General features: G+C 46.2%; 3 protein-coding genes and 1 long non-coding RNA gene across 7 annotated transcripts; 2 read left to right on the plus strand and 2 right to left on the minus strand.

Annotated features, from left to right (window-relative positions):
• The first annotated feature begins 195 nt into the window (after positions 1-195).
• On the plus strand, positions 196-4,769 carry yipf3 (Yip1 domain family, member 3). The gene is made up of 9 exons (XM_058064761.2): positions 196-460; positions 1,763-1,963; positions 3,107-3,213; positions 3,281-3,326; positions 3,404-3,496; positions 3,566-3,697; positions 3,773-3,886; positions 3,961-4,084; positions 4,157-4,769. The coding sequence occupies exons 1-9, from the start codon at positions 395-397 to the stop codon at positions 4,279-4,281; spliced, it is 1,008 nt and encodes a 335-aa protein (XP_057920744.2). The 5' UTR covers positions 196-394; the 3' UTR covers positions 4,282-4,769.
• LOC144901051 (uncharacterized) lies at positions 1,227-5,975 on the minus strand. The gene is made up of 3 exons (XR_013629239.1): positions 5,950-5,975; positions 5,541-5,858; positions 1,227-2,027 (listed from the first exon to the last, which is right to left on the minus strand). It is a non-coding gene; the product is annotated as an uncharacterized LOC144901051 (long non-coding RNA).
• On the plus strand, positions 5,641-7,306 carry dnph1 (2'-deoxynucleoside 5'-phosphate N-hydrolase 1). The gene is made up of 4 exons (XM_058064764.2): positions 5,641-6,270; positions 6,361-6,426; positions 6,501-6,611; positions 6,712-7,306. Exons 1-4 carry the CDS (start codon positions 6,135-6,137, stop codon positions 6,846-6,848), a joined length of 450 nt encoding a protein of 149 aa, XP_057920747.2. The 5' UTR covers positions 5,641-6,134; the 3' UTR covers positions 6,849-7,306.
• tjap1 (tight junction associated protein 1 (peripheral)) lies at positions 6,997-19,480 on the minus strand. Of its 4 annotated transcripts, XM_058064740.2 has the most exons (10): positions 19,186-19,480; positions 18,182-18,336; positions 17,076-17,104; positions 13,963-14,124; positions 12,896-12,962; positions 12,377-12,406; positions 12,059-12,166; positions 9,604-9,687; positions 8,853-9,524; positions 6,997-8,743 (listed from the first exon to the last, which is right to left on the minus strand). In XM_058064740.2, the coding sequence occupies exons 2-10, from the start codon at positions 18,299-18,301 to the stop codon at positions 8,207-8,209; spliced, it is 1,809 nt and encodes a 602-aa protein (XP_057920723.2). In that variant the 5' UTR covers positions 18,302-18,336; positions 19,186-19,480; the 3' UTR covers positions 6,997-8,206. The 4 variants fall into 4 exon arrangements, with proteins under 4 accessions (XP_057920723.2, XP_057920724.2, XP_057920720.2 ...); XM_058064741.2 differs by lacking the exon at positions 12,377-12,406 and having other exon boundaries at positions 19,186-19,479; XM_058064737.2 differs by lacking the exons at positions 18,182-18,336; positions 19,186-19,480 and adding an exon at positions 17,237-18,167.
• Between the last annotated feature and the right edge of the window lie 2,272 nt (positions 19,481-21,752).

Raw genomic sequence — 21,752 nt, forward strand, 5'->3', positions numbered from 1 at the left:
CATGGCCATCGCGTGGCATGGAGGCACCAAGTCACGACTACATTCGGGACGTATAGAAATAGTAAAAGATGTGGGGGCATTTTTATATATTTTGTTTATTTAAAAATGTATAATCACTCTCATGTACATCAAAATTAGGTTTCTGACTGTTTTGTGTGGGTTCTTGCTGTATACGTCATGACGTAGCATCGCTCACAGACGTCATTTGGTAACGCCCCCAACACGGGCGGAGTCAAACAGTTGCTTCCCCTGTGTAGAAAATGTCATTTGTTTTTACAGATACAAACCATCAGATTTGAACGGTAATCGGTACGTAAAAATCACAGGGAGCTTCCATTACAAAAACGCCACGAAGACGGAGTAAAGTGATTGAAGACTCTGAGACGCGCACAAAATGTCTGCGAACTCCGGGAACACGAACACGGAACCATGGGGAAGCTTCGACGATCACCTCGTCCAGGTAAGCTAACATGCTAACGCCATGCAAATAGTCTTTAGGCTCCCATGGATCTGTCTATCGTGCTGTGTGTCGACTGGCTGTCTGACTGGGAAATGAGGAAGGGCAAAGAATGGTGGCTTTGAGCAAGGGCAGTATTCTTATATTTTTGGCGTGGAATAAAGGTGTAATTTGGAGCCAATAAGTGCAGAACAGCGGCCATTTGTGGACCCCTTCACATTCTAAAAACACAATTTCACAGGGAAACTACAACAGCGTAAAGTGCAATTATTCAGAGGAAAAAGTTCTAATCTAACGAGAAAGAGTCATAATTTTACCATAATAAAATGTCATTAGTAGAAACATACAAAGTTAGGTTGCAGAAAAGCGAAAAAGTTTTACGATGGGAATATAGTAGTAGAATAAAGTCATAATATAACGAAAAGAACATTGACGAAGATTATTCTTGAGGAAAGGGTCTCACTTCACAATAAAATATACAAAAATATACAGTAGACGTAATACAGTGTAATACAGTTACAATACTTAATTATAATTATTGTAAAGGGTTACAGCGGAAAATATTGGGGGGGGGAATGAAAAAAAAGAGCAAAGGTGATACTAATAGTACCCTTCCTCACATTTTCTTGTAATTTATATAACTTATTAGGCCTTGTTCGCATGTAGCAGGGTATTTTTTTAAACCGCATATTTTTACGAAAAAATTGTGTCTACACAACCTTGTATTAAAAAAGCCTCCACACGAAAGCGTATAAATTAGGGCTGTGAATCAATGAAAATATTTGATCGCAATTAATCACATTTTGTTCATAGTGAACTCGCAATTAATCACAGATAGGAGTACGTTTTTAATCTATAATAATTAGGGGAAATCTCTTTGTGGTAAACGATTCCATGTGCAACTGCCACAATAATTACATCAAATTTTATGTTGTTTATTTATTGTGGTGACTTACATGAAGATCAGGCCACATGTTATGCCAAAGAAATCCCAAAGGGTTCACGTACTTTTTCTGGCCGCTGTATCTACATGGGTTTCATTAGAAAACATCAAAGTGGCCCGTGCATCCTTTTGATTTTTCACTATGTGGACCTTGGTGGAAAATGTTTGGACACCCCTGATCTAAAATTTTGACGTGCTCAGCTTCCGACACCTCAGTCATGTCCTAAAACTGCCAATCAAATCCAGCTAGGTGAGTGACAGTACTGTCAACAGGACTGAAACATGACCAGACAGCAGCGACTGCAGTGCTTTGTGGGACTTGTAGTACCCAAGTCGGATCAGCAGCCAGTTTTTGTGCCCAGGGCGGAGGCTCGGCAGTCATCGACATGGAGAACATGGACGACACATCGGGCTCCAGCTTTGAGGACATGGGAGAGATACATCAGAGAATGAAGGAAGAAGAGGAAGTGGCGGCAGAGGCGGCGGACGCCGACGAAGACGACGGAGAGTTCTTGGGCATGAAGGGGTTAAAGGGCCAGCTGGGCAGGCAGGTGGCGGATGAAGTGAGTCTCACTTTTCAGTCAAATTTGTTTGCAGTTCTGTTCCTGGCTCAGAGGGCTCCGGTAACTGAAACCACATTCATGTATAACCGCCTTGTGATATCATGACATATTTAATTATTACGTTATTATACAGGGTGACCCAAAAAAAACGGGCCCCAACTCTAATCGGCCCTGTTTCTTAGTGTTTTGTCTGAATGCAATGAAACTTTGGTCATAACTAGTTTATTATATTCAAAACATCACATCAAAACACTAGGGTCTTTGGCCTTTTTTTCTCCGTTCTACAGCATATGTTCTAGATGGCCTCCATTTAGCTCTTAACCCTGGTCTTCCCGATCTCCTGACCGTGTGGCCTACATGCTAACCACTAGGCCAAACAAGACAACACAATATGAGATCATTCAAATTAAGAGCAGCACGCTCCTTCAGTTTGTGATATGACTATTTTGGGTCATACGAGGTTCAATTCCTCTCACTCCCACTCCTCCATTAGTCGTTCCTCATCCATAGTCTTTGTCGCAATGAGCGCTGGTTGCGTAACGTGGGGTCTTTTGAGCTTTTATTTTGTTAAAAAGTGGAAGTTTATTTTGACATCAGAAGCTGTTTTCCGGTGTTTCTCAACTAGTATGCTGCTGAAGTTACATGTAAATACATCAAAAATAGAAGCTCTCTGAAAGTGTATGATCAACGTGATGTGTGAGTTCGAATCAGTCTGGCAATTCACACCAGCCGCGGTCATAGGAATAAACCCCGGGCGTCGCTGCCATGTCTGAAGTGTTGAAATTCTGAAAACGGAATGTTTGCAGAGCATTTAGCAGAATCTTCCTCTGATGGGCTCCATTGGGGTTTGGATAAGGCCCTGGAATTAATCATTCATTCAATCCCAGCCATTTTTCAAAAGACAACCCCTTCGGGAGCAGCCATTTTAGACCATTGTGACTAATCTTTCAAGGCAGACAGAATATTGTGTTCATGGAAAAAAACATGGAACAAAATAAAGAGGTTTGTTTCTGCCTTTTCTGTTCTTTAGTAATCAGCAGTAGAACTACTTTCAGGAAAATATCAGCTCCCGACAAGAAAAGGGTGAAAAACACCTTGTTTCATAGTAGGCCCCCTTTAAAGACGGCTATGTGTTGTCTTCAGGTGTGGCAGGCGGGAAAACGCCAGGCTTCCCGAGCCTTCAACCTGTACGGCAACATCGACATCCTGAGGCCGTACTTTGACGTGGAACCCGTTCAGGTGCGCAGCAGGTACGAGTCGCAGCCACTTCCTGTCCAGTTTCTTGTCAACTGCATGCTGATTGTTGTGTTCTCGCAGGTTAATTGAGTCGCTGATCCCCGTCCGCATGATCAACTTCCCTCAGGTATGCCCACTTCCTGTCCAAAGGTCTCACACCGTCCTCACTCTTGCCTCACCGTGTGTGTGTGTGTGTGTGTGTAGAAGATTGCAGGCGAGCTGTATGGACCTCTCATGCTGGTCTTCACACTGGTTGCCATCTTGCTGCACGGCATGAAGACGTCTGGGACCGTCATTGTGAGAAGATACACACGCACACAATCTCCACACATGTGTTAAAGCAAATGGTGTTCCATGATGTTCCAGAGAGAAGGCACTCTGATGGGGACCGCCATCGGAACGTGCTTTGGCTACTGGGTTGGAGTTTCGTCTTTCATCTACTTCCTTGCGTATGTGGTCAACGCTCAGATCACCATGTTGCAAACGCTGTCCCTGCTGGTGAGTGACTAGAGCCCCCCCCACCACCAACAAGATGCTGTTTTTGCTGACATCATCACATTGTCGTCTGCTCAGGGCTACGGCTTGTTTGGCCACTGTGTAGTCCTCCTGGTGAGCTACAATGTGCACTTCCACTTCCTGTTCTACGCCCTGTGGCTGCTTCTGGGAGGACTGTCCACCCTGCGCATGGTAACCGCGACCTTTGCCACCTGTCACGCCACCTTCTGTAACTCTGGCATCTTTCCCGTGTGTCATCTCTTCAGGTAGCAGCGCTGCTGTCTCGTACGGTTGGTCGGACTCCTCGCCTCCTCCTGTGTGGGACGGTGTCGTTCCTCCACATGCTCTTCCTGCTCTACCTTCACTTTGCCTACCACAAAATTGTTGAAGGTGCTTCCATCATCACATTTCAACCTTCCATTTTCTGTCAAGGTGTAAGACCTCCTGTTTTTGTGCTTTCAGGCATTCTGGACTCCCTAGAAGGACCCAACTTCGCCGCCATGCAGAGAGTGGCCAGAGACGTACCCCAAGTTAGGCTCAATTCCACCGTGACGAATGCGGCGGCGATGGCAGCGGTCGCCATTTGAGCCCCACAAAGCCATCTATGTATTTCTATTTCAAACTTATGTTGTGGTGACGCCTAAAGTTGGAACGTCTGCTTCTGGTTTCTGGGAATCGAACCATCAGCCACACGTTGCATTCTTTAGCACATGTCCGCATCGACTCCGTGTAAAGCGGTATTTATTCCTCCTTGGCTCCAGATGACTCTTCACAGCACCACCAGCTAGTTTATGTTAGCAACAGTGCTATCACAAAACACATTGCACAAAAAAATGCTTGATATTCTTCACAATGACCATAAGGGGGCGTGGCGTTCATGGCTGTCACTCACGGCTCCCAGGAAGAGGGTGGGATGGAGTGCGCTGGAACGCCAGCGCCCCCCATTGCAGTAACTAGCCGTGACAGCACCCTTTTCCATTTGGCCTCCAAGCCAGTAGGTGTCCCCACTGAGTCAGAGGCATGACAAGTCATGTTGTTTTATTATTACTACTAGAACACAACACATACAGATACTATATATATATATATGTATATGTGTTGTATGTATAATTACATTTCCTCTTCATTTGGGGACATTAAAGAGCAAATTTGTTCTGGTATAAATTGGGATGTGTCCATGTACCGTGCACACACACATTTCCTATTTCAAGGCAAAACCTAGCCAACCTTTCCTGTGTTTACAACACCTAGCCGATAACCTGGAACGCCTTTGTATGCCATGATGACCTTTTTCCATCCACCTTCCATATCTTCTACGTGATCCTGCCTTCCTCCACCCCCAAAGTAACACATTCGTATGTTTCCATGTACTGAAATAGTCGGATTACGGAAATCCTTCGGTTTCCCAATGTGCCCACATTCCAGTACAACGCCCCAGCTGCACGCCATCTAGTTGGATGATTGGTCCTGTGCTGTGTGCATTCCAAAACACCAGATGGCGCTGACGCTCCTTTCAGGACGGAAGTCTTTAACCTTATTGTTTAATACACACGCCCAATACAGTCTGGTTAACATACAATAGTCGAGTTAATATAAGCCAAAACAAATAAAGTCATCACGGGTAAATGTTTTGGCTGGTTGACCTGTTTTTTTATTAAGGTCCAAGAACAATGAACAATGGTTCTGCCTCACTTCCTGTCCGTCACGCCTTTTTCTTCCCAACCCCGGAACATATCTCTCCATGGCAACACACGCTCAAATACAACACGGAACACATAATACCCCTAAGGGTCATTACAGTAGGTTAATATAGTGACAGTTTGAACTACTATGGCGCTTGTGGTACCTTGGAGTTGCTGGATCCGGGTCAGTGGCAAAGACCGGCTGGAAGGATACCCCGATACCGCTTCAGGTTTGCTATTTACTGTACTAGCTTGATGGTTTGGGACTCTGAATAAGTCATTGTTCCTCCATTACCGCTGCAAAGACGTTTGTATCCTCCTTCTAAGAGCACCGTAGGCACCTCAGAGTGCCTACGTTCTGGGTGTTGTCCAGAAATGTGTAGTTCGAGCTCCGGCAGATGAAACTTCGTCCTCTGCTTTGAATTGAATGATTTGCTTCCGGGTTACAGAGACTGGCGCCTGCGCATAACGCCGGTTCCGCCCTGTAGAACATGATTTTCAGACGCATAATGTAGGTATGTTAATCAGATCCTTAAAAACGTTAAAGCACGATGTAATCAAAATTAAACATACGTCTTAAAAGCTGTCCCCAAGACAACTCATGCACTAATTCGAACTTCGCCGTCGAGAACGAAGAAGAGCAGACCTGCTCTGTGATTGGCCAGCTAATTTCCGGACGTGACGTTTACAAGTAACACGCGGAGTTTGAGCTCGCTTGTTCATTGGGAAAGCTTTAGTGAATAAAAGAAACAATAACAATGAAGATTTATTTTTGTGGAAGTATCCGTGGCGGGAGAGATGACGTGCAACTTTACCAGAAAGTGGTCCAAAAACTTCAGAAGTTCGGAACCGTCCTCACCGAACACGTGAGCAGCGACACGCTCACGGACAAAGGTCAGAGGTCACTTCTCTCTGTGATAACTTGGCAGAGTACTATGTAGATAGAAGCGTTTATTGTGTGACGTCACCGCTGTGATTGGACAGGAGAGGGGTCGTCAGAAGACCGAATCATTCACGACCGGGACTTGGACTGGCTCCGTCAAGCTGATGGTAACAATCATTAGCATTACGGCAAGTCAACCTGGAAGGTTGGATGCTTGCTAACTGTTGTTGTTCGTCCACAGCGGTCGTTGCCGAGGTGACGCAGCCGTCGCTGGGCGTGGGCTACGAGCTTGGCCACGCCTACGTGATGAGGAAGAGGATTCTGTGTCTCTTCAGGCCTTCATCAGGACGTAGTAAGTGCTTGGTTTAGCTGAGATAAACGATGTCTAACATTGTCAAAAATTGTTACATTCTTTATGTTGTCATGTGACACCACGTGACTTCCGCTCACAGAGTTGTCGGCCATGATCCAAGGGGCGGCAGATGGCGAGCTGATGATGGTGCGAGACTATAGTGAGGAGCACCTGGACCATGTTCTGGACCAGATTCTGTACCAGTTCTTCAAAACAAAGCCAGCCGAGCCTCTCTGAATTGTACTTCCTGTGTTTTATTTTGAAGGTCATCTACCCCTCATATAAGAGGACCTGTGACTTCCTGGCCACTTTTCACAATAAACACATTTGATTAAGTGAAGCATCAAACGTGGTCACGTGACCAGTTAGGGTAGCAAGACACCACAAGTCTTGACATTTTTAATTTGAAAATATACATCAGCTTACAAATTGAGAAAATAAAAGCATTCATTCATCATTTGAAGCACTTTTGTCAAACAGAAGTAAAGGAAATGAAATTACGGGAACGTTTAAGTCGGGACGCTTGCAGTGCAAAGGTCAGCGACGGTGAGAGCACCTGTTGGCGAGGAGGCGGAGTTACATTAAAGTTCCTGTCCGTCACTTTGCAGAGCGGCCATGTTGTCACATGTTTGCTTAGTAAACACAACAAGCTAGCACAGATTGTGAAAAGCACGTCGACTAATAAATAAAATACTGACAATGACGTTTTTGTGTGACAAGCATTTCCTGTGTGCAGCCCTCCTGATGCATTGTGGGACGTGGCCAATGTCATTTACTGTCCTTTCAGAAATATTGATGGCAAAATAGGATTAAAAGACAAAATGATGGACTTTTGGACATCTAAAAGAGCAAGGCCCAGGCGTCTCCGTGACGACCGAGGAAGAGGAGGGGCCCCCCTGAGAGAAAGAATAAAAACGACGACGACAAGAAGCGATGACTCATTAAAGTTGTAGAAGGTGAATCTATTTTTACTCCGACTGTCTCCTCTGAAATATTGAAATGATGAAGATGAGGAAGACTCCACTGCCTTTGGGTGTTCTTGCAGCAGCCGATGAGGCTTTTATTTTGTTAGCAGTTTCAACTCCCACGTTTTTCCATCGAACATTCCGGACAGCAACAGTCCTGATGTTAGCCAAGCACAACACACACACACACGTCCCACAATGCAACAGTGGCGCCGTCTGTAACCTCATTACCTAACCGGAAAATAACTTATTTTGAAATAATAAGACTCGTGATCGTCGTCAGAATTTGACATTAACGATGTCGGCGGTGATTAATAGCAGTCAATCAATCAATCATTCACGTGTCGTCGTGAGGAAGAAAAAGTTCTATCAAGAAACGAAAAGGAGAAGACAAGCGTGCTAACATGCTAGCACGCTAACATGTTAGCGGCGGTGCGCAACACAAATAAAAGTACTCAAAATTATTTTTTTTCTTTGTGATTGATGAGAAACGGTAGCCCCGCCCCACAGTGGATGATGACTGTGTCTGACCTTTGACCTGACGTGGTAGCAGATGTTAGGCACGGAAAGCGTGTGCACGTATGGCTGTATCCTGGGTGGGTGTGATGTCTAACCTGGGTGGGCGGGGCTTCAGTCCATCAGGTGCTGGTGGGCGTGGCTCAGGCCGTCCTTGCGGTGCAGGTGATGCACGCCCATCCTCTTGGGACTCCTGTGAGGTCGCGGCAGCGCCGCCGCAGCGTAGGCGGAGTCAAAGTCCAGGAGGCGGGGAGGGACTTCCCGCTCCTCCTCCTCCTCTTCCCGGCGTGCGTCGGCGTGGTGCGTCGTCATCGCGACCGCGGTGTCCCCGCTACCGACGTCTTCATCCAGCTTCATTAGCAGCCGCTCGCCACCGTCCACAGAGTCGCCGCTGCCGCCGTACTGGCCCCTCCCGTAGGGGCGTGGCTCCGTGTCAGTGTCGGTGTCGAGGCTGGAGCCACGGCTCGGAGTCCAGCTGTGGGCGGATGACCCCTCCTCGCCATCGGAGTACGCCGCTCGATGGCGCTCCGACGAAGCCGCCCCGCCCGCTGCCTGCTGCGGCTGCGCGGCCATCTTGTCCACGAACACACGTTGCCAATTGGCCAGAAGATCCTCCTCCGAGCTGCCGGAGCTAGTGAGAACGCTGGGTGCCTGTGGGCGGAGTTTAAGTCATCTGATCGCGATCATTGATCCATGCCACATTAACACCCAATCATTTGATGATCAATGACATCATGAATGTGGGCGGGGCTTTACTGACCTGTGGGGGGCTGCTGAAGGGGCTAGACTGGTTGGATGGCAGCTCCACACCGGCATCGTGCCGCGAGGGCTGGATCCGTCCGCCGCCGCCGCCGCCTGAGAGGGTAGGGCTGCCATGAGGCGGGTCGTCGTTCTGCACCAGGCTGAGCGAGATGGCCTGGCGCGTGGCGTAGGTGCAGTTGGGCAGCGGGCTGTTCTTGGGGATCTTCACTTTGTCGTCTGAGGAAAATTCGATGACCTTGCGACCCGGGTACAGCGGGTTGGGCGGTGGCGGCGGTGGGTACGGGTTGAGCTTGTCGAAGGACGGCGTGCCGCCCGCCTCCTCGCCTACGTCTAGACTGCTTTGGCTCTGACACGAGCCGTTGAGCGTGGCCGTGTCCTCGTCGCCGCCCTCGTCACGACCGCGTCCCTCTGCGGGCGCCGCCTGCGGGCCCGTCATATCCACATGCACAAAGACGTCCTCCGCCACGGGCCAGCCGCAGCTGCTGGACTGAGCGGAGTTCAGAAGCAGCGGCTCGGGTTTCTCCAGCACGCGAGCGATGACGGAGGTGGGGACCACATCGGACGGCGTCAAACTGAGCGTGTCCGGGTCCTGGCCAGAGGGGGCGGGGCTTCGCTCTGGTAGGCTGCTCTTCATGTGTTTGTTCAACATGTCCTGCAACTCCGCCGGCAGCTGCATGACAACAACAACACAGTGAGGACAATAGCCGACATGCCCTGGCTCCGCCCCCTCACACACACGCATTACTTACATCGGCAAACTTGTGGTTCCTGAAGTGGGACTTGTTGCACTTGAGCAGCTGAACGGCGAGGTTGCAGTCCTGCCGGTAACGTTCCTGAGGGACAAAACAATGCTCAGTCAGGAGCTCCTGGATGCTCGGAGTGGCTGATGCTAAGCTAACGGTAGCAATGCGTCAGCCAACAGGGGGCAGCATTTTAAGCTGTAGTGTTGAGTGTGGAATACTTATTTGAGTATACTTCCATAAGTACACTGTGCACTTGTCCTGGTCACTCCCAATGAGAACCTTAGCAACCTCCAGTTTCACCGTCTCCAGACCAAACAAGATGGCTGGTCTCACCAGAGTTTTGTATACCTTTCCTTTCATTTTAGCTGAAACGCTTCTATCACACATCACGACTGACACTTTTCTCCACCCGTTCCATCCTGCCTGTGCACACTTCTTCACCTCCTTTTCACAATCTCCATTGTTCTGGACTGTTGACCCTAAGTACTTAAAATTATCCACCTTCTGTAGCTCTTCTCCCTGTAACCTCACTCTTCCATTTGGGTCCCTCTCATTCACACACATATGCTCCGTCTTGGTGCGGCTAATCTTCATTCCTCTCCTTTCCAGGGCCCAATGTCATCTGTAAACATCATAGTCCAAGGAGAAACCATACTGCTGCTCACAGATGCTGACTTTTGCCCTTAGTCTAGCTTCAAATACTCTTTCCCATAACTTCATTGTATTGCTCATTAGCTGCCACAGCTCTGCACATCACCCTTGTTCCTAAAAATGGCCACCAACACACTTTAGCGTAGATGTGATTTGCTACTACTCAAGCTAATCCTTCCCCTTCCTCTACATTGCCAAGATGGCGACGACTGGGGGTGGCGCACTTGAGTGTGTTGAGTACAACATCCGGGTACTGACAATGTACTGCTGTGAACACACTTACACAAACACACACACATCAGTGTGCACTTATACACTCAAAGTACACCAAGTACACCACTCTAAGCGTCATACCCCAGAGTAAGTACACTGGTGTGCACTGATGAATAAAATAAAATTGTGTACTTATACAATCAAAACACTATGACACCAGTCTGCGCCAATGAACTCAAAGTCGAAGTAGACAAGTGTGCACTCAAAAGTTGTACCCTTTGTACATTTATGCACTCAAAACACTAAGTGTTAATAGACATGTGTTTACTTGTGCACTCAAAAAGCCTGTAAGTAGACAAGTGTACACTTATGCACTCAAAGTACACCAAGTACACCACTCTAAGCGTCATACCCCAGAGTAAGTACACTGGTGTGCACTGATGAATAAAATAAAATTGTGTACTTATACAATCAAAACACTATGACACCAGTCTGCGCCAATGAACTCAAAGTCGAAGTAGACAAGTGTGCACTCAAAAGTTGTACCCTTTGTACATTTATGCACTCAAAACACTAAGTGTTAATAGACATGTGTTTACTTGTGCACTCAAAAAGCCTGTAAGTAGACAAGTGTACACTTATGCACTCAAAGTACACCAAGTACACCACTCTAAGCGTCATACCCCAGAGTAAGTACACTGGTGTGCACTGATGAATAAAATAAAATTGTGTACTTATACAATCAAAACACTATGACACCAGTCTGCGCCAATGAACTCAAAGTCGAAGTAGACAAGTGTGCACTCAAAAGTTGTACCCTTTGTACATTTATGCACTCAAAACACTAAGTGTTAATAGACATGTGTTTACTTGTGCACTCAAAAAGCCTGTAAGTAGACAAGTGTACACTTATGCACTCAAAGTACACCAAGTACACCACTCTAAGCGTCATACCCCAGAGTAAGTACACTGGTGTGCACTGATGAATAAAATAAAATTGTGTACTTATACAATCAAAACACTATGACACCAGTCTGCGCCAATGAACTCAAAGTCGAAGTAGACAAGTGTGCACTCAAAAGTTGTACCCTTTGTACATTTATGCACTCAAAACACTAAGTGTTAATAGACATGTGTTTACTTGTGCACTCAAAAAGCCTGTAAGTAGACAAGTGTACACTTATGCACTCAAAGTACACCAAGTACACCACTCTAAGCGTCATACCCCAGAGTAAGTACACTGGTGTGCACTGATGAATAAAATAAAATTGTGTACTTATACAATCAAAACACTATGACACCAGTCTGCGCCAATGAACTCAAAGTCGAAGTAGACAAGTGTGCACTCAAAAGTTGTACACTTTGTACATTTATGCACTCAAAACACTAAGTGTTCATAGACATGTGTTTACTTGTGCACTCAAAAAGCCTGTAAGTAGACAAGTGTACACTAAGTATAAGTCCACCAGCAGTTATGTACTCAAAAGTGTAAGTCCTCAAGTGCACCAACTGAGAATTTCAGGTTTAGCTCTTCAATGCTAATGCTACCGGTGCTAGCATAGCTTGACTGTCCAGGTATGTAAAGTAAGGTCCTCACATTAAGCTCCTCCAGGTGGTCGATGGTGTTCTTGGCCTCCAGCAATTTGTTGGTGAGCTCCACGATCTCCTGGTCCATGGTCTTCTTGTCCCTCTCCACCTTGCGTAGCTGTGGGAGGAGTAACGGCATCACATTAGCAACCGGACGGCCAATGAGGAAGGCCGTGGGTCGACCACATGACACACCGCTTCACCACTCAACAAACTCAAGATGCGTTCAATGCTACGACGCTAACTAGCATGCACACTTGAACTGCAACGCTAACGGGCTAACTTGAGACCGTGAGACTGAAATGAGGAAGATGAAGGTGCACCCAACTGCATGGACCCAGGTCTGACTGACGGCAGCCTGAGGATGAGGATGATGATGATGATTCCATCACAGAGCAGCGTGAAAGAAGATGGAAGCGGAAAAACAAAAGTGATCAAATCTATCGATTGATTTAACAGTTGAGGCAAACTCTGCGTGGATCAGAACGCAGGACGTAACCATGGCAACCAAGCCTCTTCTCCCCCCCCCCGTCGCCCCTGGCAACCGGCCACTTCCTCCGCCACCATTAGTAATCAATGATTGCATTCACTCATCGATCGCTTATTGGCCCGCTCATCAATCACATGTAGCGAATAGCCCCGCCCTCTCCTCGTTTCTGCAGCTGTCCATCAATCAGGAGCTGGCCACAAATGCTGTTGTTATGGAGACGGTCGGTGGTTGCCATAGTTACTGCTTTCATCCAAATGAAGGACAGGTCAAAGAAAGAAAGAAATGGAGCTAAACACCAAAAGAGAAATAGTGGCTTGCTGATTGGCTGTCATGGCCTGATCAAAGTCCGGGAGTTACCAGAGCATGAAGCTTCTCCTCCAAGTCCTGATTGGCCCTCTGAGACGCCGTGTAGCTGTTCTGGAGTCTGTGGAGGGAAAAAAATAGTCTTCATTTCCATTTGGTCCTGGCTCATGAAAACATTACAACGAGACTGTGTGTGTGAGTGTGAGTGTGTGTGTGTGAATGCAGCTTGTCCTTCCGACTCCGTACAGTAGATGGCATCTTAACGCACCTCATACCTGCCTGGTAGACGTGGGAGCACGTCACGGCTATATTTAGTCAATTGAGGTCTTATTGGAGACTAACATGAAAGCAGAGGAGAAGGTTCTGAAGGCATCTGGAAGCACTCCCAGTTAGCCCATGACAACTCCAAGCCACAGATAGATTGCAGCCCTGTGGGAAAACCTGAGGTTTCCAGAGTACGACCATGCAAATACTTCAAGTACTCTCAAGTCAAGTGATCATCGTGGTAGCGATTCAGAAATGATCGCTGTTTTATGCTGGACTATGGACTGCATGCAGACTGGCTACTGAGCCGACGGCTGAGGTCAAGTGGGGGAAAAAGGTTCTCCTCTCTTTCGGTGTGGAAGTGGTATATTTTTGGCTTCTTTGTCCTTTTTCCCCACTCCATTTGAAACACAAAAGTTTTGAATAAGTATATTGAGAGAGGCTAACTAGTTAGCTCGCTAGCTTGCTATGAGACAGACACGCCAAGGCTGAGATTGAGGGAAAAGAATTTCTCCCCTCATTCTGTGTGGAAGTGGTATGGTTTTGGCTTCCTTGTCCTTCTACCACACTCCGTTTGAAACCGTTGCTTAAGTTCAGAATAAGTATATCGGAGAGGCTTGCTAGGTTGCGATGCTAGCAGGAATGTAAAGAGCGTAAAAGTGTCATTTCATGTCTACAGGGCTCTAATCATTTTAAAACTCGTATTCAGAAAGTTGTCCACACTCTACTACGAAAGTATTCAGTGCATTAATACTGAACCCTACTTTGCAGAAATGTGCTTAACGCGGTCGCCATAAACGAGGGACGACTGTCCATGATAAGTAGATCATACTAAGACACCAGTATCCAAGCCTCACCGGCGAAACTTGTCCCTCATCTTGTCGAGGTCCTCTCTGGTTCGACTTAGCTCCGCCTCCATGTAATGGCGGCCACCATCAAACTCCGCCTCCATGGCCTCCATCTTGTGAGTGGAGAGAGAAAGGCGTCGGCGCAGATCTTCATTCTGCTGCTGAAGGATTCTGTAACCAGCAACACTCCGTCAATCACAGATAATTCATCACACCTAAGGTAGCCTACAGAACATTACATAATATTACAATCCACGCTTGTCACAAACTTTCATGATGAAGATATTCCAACATAGTGTTCATTTGTGTGTGGCGGTATAACCGCCCCTTAAACGCACCGTCACCCAAAAAAGTTGGAAATTGTCACCGTCACCCAAAAAAGATGCAAAATGTCACCGACAACCAAAAATGTTGCGAAACGTCACAGACCCCCAAAAATGTTGCAAAACGTCACCACTAACCAAACATGTTGCAAAACGTCACCGCTAACCAAACATGTTGCAAAACGTCACCGCTAACCAAACATGTTGCAAAACGTCACTGCTAACCAAAAATGTTCCAAAACGTCACCGCTAACCAAAAATGTTGCAAAACGTCACCGCTGACCAAACATGTTGCAAAACGTCACCGCTAACCAAACATGTTGCAAAACGTCACCGCTAACCAAACATGTTGCAAAACGTCACCGCTAACCAAACATGTTGCAAAACGTCACCGCTAACCAAACATGTTGCAAAACGTCACCGCTAACCAAACATGTTGCAAAACGTCACCGCTAACCAAAAATGTTCCAAAACGTCACCGCTAACCAAAAATGTTGCAAAACGTCACCGCTAACCAAAAATGTTGCAAAACGTCACCGCTGACCAAACATGTTGCAAAACGTCACCGCTAACCAAACATGTTGCAAAACGTCACCGCTAACCAAACATGTTGCAAAACGTCACCGCTAACCAAACATGTTGCAAAACGTCACCGCTAACCAAACATGTTGCAAAACGTCACCGCTAACCAAAAATGTTGCAAAATGTCACCGCTAACCAAAAATGTTGCAAGATGTCACCTCGACTCGAAAATGTTGCAAAGTGTCACCGCCACCAGAAAATGTAGCAAAATGTCTCCGCTAACCAAACATGTTGCAAAACGTCACCGCTAACCAAACATGTTGCAAAACGTCACCGCTAACCAAACATGTTGCAAAACGTCACCGCTAACCAAAAATGTTGCAAAATGTCACCGCTAACCAAAAATGTTGCAAGATGTCACCTCGACTCGAAAATGTTGCAAAGTGTCACCGCCACCAGAAAATGTAGCAAAATGTCTCCGCTACCAAAAAATGTTGCAAAACGTCACCGCTAACCAAAAATGTTCCAAAATGTCACCGCTAACCAAAAATGTTCCAAAATGTCACCGCTAACCAAAAATGTTGCAAAACGTCACATCTAACCAAAAATGTTGCAAAACGTCACCGCTAACCAAACATGTTGCAAAACGTCACCGCTAACCAAACATGTTGCAAAACGTCACTGCTAACCAAAAATGTTGCAAAATGTCACCGCTAACCAAAAATGTTGCAAGATGTCACCTCGACTCGAAAATGTTGCAAAGTGTCACCGCCACCAGAAAATGTAGCAAAATGTCTCCGCTACCAAAAAATGTTCCAAAACGTCACCGCTAACCAAAAATGTTCCAAAATGTCACCTCTAACCAAAAATGTTGCAAAACGTCACCGCTAACCAAAAATGTTCCAAAACGTCACCGCTAACCAAAAATGTTCCAAAACGTCACGCTAACCACCTGACCTGCATCACTAAGTCTATCGGAGGAATGAGGCCATCAGATACGTGTTGCCACACAGACCAATATTACATCGCTCCGCCAGTCTTGACACCACGGACACTCAACAATGACATCATATTTCCAGAAAATGATGAATAAATGAATAAACTGATATTGGATAATTCAGGTTGCAGGGAAGTTACTGCAGTAACTGCAGCAGAAGTATGCTGAGCAGAAAACACCAACAAGGAACTGCTCCCGGTCTCTAATATGTCTTATTTTCTCAGCGGAAAGGCGAATTTCTTTAGTTATTGTTCTTTTTAAATCGCCCATGCGTGTTATAAGGGGCCACGCCAGCACGCCTACTGCTCCACAAACTCAAACCAACAGCCGTAAATCAATAAGTTCATGTTCAGCTGTTAAATAAGCTTTAAACACGATAATGTCACACATTTCTTATGACACAAACCAAAAAGCGGCGTCTATCACGTCCACACACAATCACTTGTTGTGTCATGGCCAATTATGCAAATTAGACTAGAATGGTGGTGGTGGAGGGGGGGATTACTTTAATAGGATTATAAAGTACATCCATCCATCCATTTTCCTCCGCTTATCCAATTATAAAGTACTATAATACTATGAAGTATTATAAAGTGCACACCTAACAAAATGCTATAGTCATTGAAAAACATGATAACACCACCTTTGTGTTCTCACTTTCTCCATCCATTGGAATGTACCTAAACACACCATTTTCTGGACTGATATGATAGCAGCTTCATTTAAGACAGGGGTGGCCACATTGATTTTACTAAATTGGCCAAAAGATTATATATTTTACATGCAACAGTCCACGTGGAATTATTGTATCTGTAAAATTGTCATGTGACCTGTAATGCTTGTGTCCATTTTTCAGGAGCAGACCATATCCAATAACCAAATTGATAAAAAAAATCTACTAAACCATCGAAAGGTTGTCCCAAGCCATGACGCCAGATTGTATGTTATGTTTCAATTAAATACTTTGGAAAGAACAGGCGGACCATATTAAAACACTTGGTGGGCCGAATGTGGCCCCCGGGCCGTAGTTTGCCCACCACTGAAAACTTCCATGGTTTGCTTGATGATAACCAAAATCCCTTCAGTTCTTACATCAATAGGTTTAGCATGATATTTGTCAACCAACCTTGAGTGCCTTTAGTTGTAGCAGGCACTAAAATGAACAGAAACACTGAAGAAACCTTTTTTTTTAACATTTCTTGCAATTACATGAAATTAAATATGATTATTATTTTTATTTATTTGTACTAAAAGGCGGTAGAAAATGAAGGACGTCTCACCTGATGCGGTCGGAATCGGATAAAACGTCCTGAAAGACAAGACCAAAAAGACAGGGTCAGGAAACAAGGACAATGATGAGCGGCAGCAAAAGAAGGCAATGTTGCATTGTGGGAAACGTAGGACATAAGGTCGGGAGGACGAGGATGGGGTCCCAACCTACCTTAGTACGTGACACTACATCCTGTTTAGTAAGCGGAAGTCCTTGTTTGTGATCATCTGTCTGTCGACAATCCAACTTTTCTCCTCCGTTTACCTTCACCACTTCCTCTACATGCCCCGCCCCCTTTGTGATAGCTTCCCGGGGTTCGGGGGTCTCCCTCCTCCGGGGCTTGAAGCGCTCCGACTGCTGCAGTGCTGCCACCCACCCATCCCAACGCTCCCGGCGGTGCGCTGACTTGCACTCCGCCGGGTGCTGCTTCTTCTGGGAGTGGCTGTGATGCTGAGGGGCGGGGCTTCCTCGCACTCCGGAGGCTTCCTTGCCAAGCATTGTGAGGTGGGCGGGGCTCAGGACACGGCAGGTGATTTCATCCAGAAAGCTGGAGAAGCGAACCTTCTCTTCCAGGAAGTGCATGTTCCACTTCAAGTGTTTGCTACTTCGGGGTGAAGGCGGGCTGCATGAGCGCCGCACGCTGGACGAGCGCCGCACATTGGAGGCCGGCCCACCGTCTAAAGAGCGAGTCGGGACACAGCCGGTGTCCTGCCCCGTGCTGCCGTCCAACAGTTCCACTGACTTGGACTTCCTGATGACATCATAGTGGTGCTGCACCCCCAGAGGAACGTGCTTCTTCAGGATGCTCTTGGGGGGAACGGCCGCTCGATTCGGGGTCTGTTTGTCCGCACAGCGTCTCCTGGCGTTTTGCCGTGTCGTCGAGCCGCTTGTCACATGGTTGCTAATCTCTGCATGGCGGCTCTGAAAGCTGAAGCGCCGCAGGGGCGAAATAGAAAACTCCAAACTGGACAAGCTTGAGACGTCCAGTTCACTGTCAGACGCCGAAAGCGATGCGTCAGGGACGCCTTGTGGCGACCCGATGCTGCGTTGTGGTTTGCACGCAGCAGGAAGTGTCTGAAGGGAAGTTGGAGGCGTGTTTACAGATTGTTGCTTTACCTGACTGTCATCGAGCTGCTGCATCTGAGGGGGCGGCGTGGCGGGAAGGGCTTGACGCGTCTCACGATGCTGCGGAGGAGCTTTACGATAGGGCTTCCTGGCCGGCGCCGCACTCGTCATCCTGGGCCTCCGTCCTTACTTCCTTCCTGTCAGTCCTGTCAGAGAAGACCAGTCAGGAGACGCCAAGCAGACACGCACCCTCAGACCGCCTCAGCAGCAAGTGACGGGACCCCCGCTCTCGCTTGCTCATACACACATACACACACAAACACACACACACACACACTCTAACCAGGTCCAAGCTTGTCACAACTTATCAGCATCAAACGTGTGTGTGTGTGTGTGTGCGCGCCTCAGGCTACACATTGATCTCAGCTTGTTTCCAGAACAGGAAGTGCAGCTGCATTGATCTCAATGAGGCTAACATTAGCAAACTGACTTTTAACCTTCAACATAAGAGCGTCAACATTTGACAAAAGACAGAAAAAGGATTTAGCGTCCCACAAAAGGCCCAGCGACTAGTCTTGTTTTTGGAAGCAGCCTCATCCTCTTAGAATGGTAAAAAGAAGGAAAAAAAATCATTATGCATTCAATTACCCAGCATGCCTTGCTGGCATTTTTGAACTGCTTCCAATGTTTTATTTCCGTTTTTCTTCCCACGCCTTCTTTAAGTTGAAAATGGTCGTTTCAGTGCCAAGAAATGCCATTATTGTGTTTGGGTTCAATGTGTTGCCATGGCAACACAAGCCCGCACGAGCAGGCAGCTTTTCCTCGGCGGTCAAAGGGCAACAGCACCACCTTCAGTCCTTCTCCATCTGACCCCACACACAAGCACGCGCACGCACGCACGCACACACTTTGATAAAGCCGAACTGATACCGAGCCGAAGCCGAAACAGGCGGGGCCGAGAGGCCGGTGACCAGAGTCCAACATGCCCGGACCGAGCCGCACCGGGGGCAAAGTAACGATCAGTCAAAGCCACGCCCACACCCGAACCTGCTCACCTCGGTGTTGGGCCCGGTGGTCCGCCTACGGCACCCCAGACAAGCGGAAACTTTAGCCGAAGCTGCGCTCTCCGGCCCGGCGGGTTCCTCGGCGATCCGACGCCGGGAGCGAGCAACGATCCTCGGCCGTCGAGGTGGTGGCGGAGCTGCGCGGCGAGAGGACCAGAAGTGGCTGAAGAGACGTCGAACAAGCGACGAAAATCACTCGGAGAAAGTTGATGTGCTCTTCGCCTTAACTGTCGCCATCTTCGCCCGCGGGGCATGATGGGTAATCCTCCTCTGGAATCCCGTGCTCCCCTCCCCTTTCCCGACGTTCTCTGTGCGTAGTGACGTTGTTCTCGCCGTGACGTCAGGGCGTGATCACATGATCAATCAAGTTGCTTTTGTTCCTGTTTTGTCTTTACAAACCTTTTTCTTATTTTTCTTGCCTCCCATTGAAAATGTGTTACGACGTGTTAGTAATTGCTTTTACGAAGTCGAACTAGTCGAAGCTTTACTAGGAGAATGATAGGTATTTTGGTTTATTAGCCATTAGCCACATGGTCCATTATTATTTAATAGCTGTATATTGTTTAATAGTGGATAATAGCTAATATCGCTTCAGTGACAAGGCCGAATACAGTACATCGTACAGGAAGCACTCCCCCGTGTGGTTGTGCAGTGAACTGCAGATGTATGGAAAGTAACATGAAGATCCTTTACTTCATTGTCTGCCCACCCCCGTTGCTTTACTTTGGAACTCTCCTTGGACAAAACATGTCCACACACACACACACATACACACAGCAGCTGCCGAGAAGATTATGGTTGTGCAAAAGAAAGACGAGGACAATGCCCAGCTGCTTCACAACAATCCAGATCGGACGCCACACTCCTGCGAGGAATGGGAACGTCGGCAGGAATGTTGAAGACCGGGTGGCAGCAGCTGTTCCCATGGATGCCATCTTTCCAATCAGCACACTTCACTCTTTCTTCGGGACGCCCCGCACACACGCACACACACACACACACACGTGTGCACATTAGTGTGTCATCAGACAAGAATGGCAGCATGCCAGGGTCAGAGGTCATGGCCAGTGTCCGTTCATCAGCTGAGACGTTCAAGGACTTTTCCAAACATGGACAACATAAAGGAAGATGACACACAATACACGCTATTATTATGATATTACAATGACATACTATTGTATCATACATAATATGATTATTGATACAATACTAGCTATTGGTATGATATTACAATGACATACTATTGTATCATACATAATATGATTATTGATACAATACTAGCTATTGGTATGATATTACAATGACATACTATTGTATCATACATAATATGATTATTGATACAATACTAGCTATTGGTATGATATTACAATGACATACTATTGTATCATACATAATATGATTATTGATACAATACTAGCTATTGGTATGATATTACAATGACATACTATTGTATCATACATAATATGATTATTGATACAATACTAGCTATTGGTATGATATTACAATGCCATACTATTATATCATACATACTATGATTGATATCATTATACATACTATACTAGCTATTAGTATGATATTATAATGACATAATATTATATCATACATACTATGATTATTGATATCATTATACATACTATACTAGCTAGTATGATGTTATAATGACATACTATGATTATTGATATAATTATACATACTATTATTATTATTATTATTACACTAAACTAGCTTAGCTATATTATGCATAATATCAATTATGATATTATACATATTTCAGTTTTGCTGTTCTCCTGCTGCAGTGGTTTCCGTAGAGGTTCTAGTGATAAGTGTAGCTATTCTAGTGTTCTACTGCTGTAGAGTTCTAGTGATAACTCGAGAGGTTCTAGTGATAAGTGTAGAGGTTCTAGCGTTCTCCTGCTACAGAGGTTCTAGTGATAACTCTAGAGGTTCTAGTGTTCTATTGCTACAGAGGTTTCCGTGATAAATGTAGAGGTTCTAGTCTAAGTGTAGACTTTCTAGTGTTCTACTGCTATAGAGTTCTAGTGATAACTCGAGAGGTTCTAGTGTTCTGCTGCTATAGAGGTTTCTGTGATAAGTGCAGAGGTTCTAGTGTTCTGCTACAGAGGTTCTAGTGATAACTCTAGAGGTTCTAGTGTTCAATTGCTGCAGAGGTTTACATGATAAATGTATAGGTTCTAGTTATAAGTGTAGATATTCTTGTGTTCTACTGCTATACAGGTTCTAGTGTTCTCCTGCTACAGGTTCTAGTGATAACTGTAGATGTTCCAGTGTTCTACTGCTACACAGGTTGTATTGATGACTGTCGGGGTTCTAGTGGTCTACTGCGATAGAGGTTTTTGTGATAAGTGTAGAGGTTCTTGTGTTCTCCTGCTGCAGAGGTTCTAGTGATAACTGTAGATGTTCCAGTGTTCTACTGCTACACAGGTTGTATTGATGACTGTCGGGGTTCTAGTGGTCTACTGCGATAGAGGTTTTTGTGATAAGGTTCTTGTGTTCTCCTGCTGCAGAGGTTCTAGTGATTATTTAGCACATTTACACAA

This window comes from Doryrhamphus excisus, linkage group LG10 (genome assembly GCF_037039965.1).
Source record: "Doryrhamphus excisus strain RoL-2023G ecotype Guam linkage group LG10, RoL_Dexc_Guam_v1.1, whole genome shotgun sequence".
Lineage (NCBI taxonomy): Eukaryota > Metazoa > Chordata > Actinopteri > Syngnathiformes > Syngnathidae > Doryrhamphus > Doryrhamphus excisus.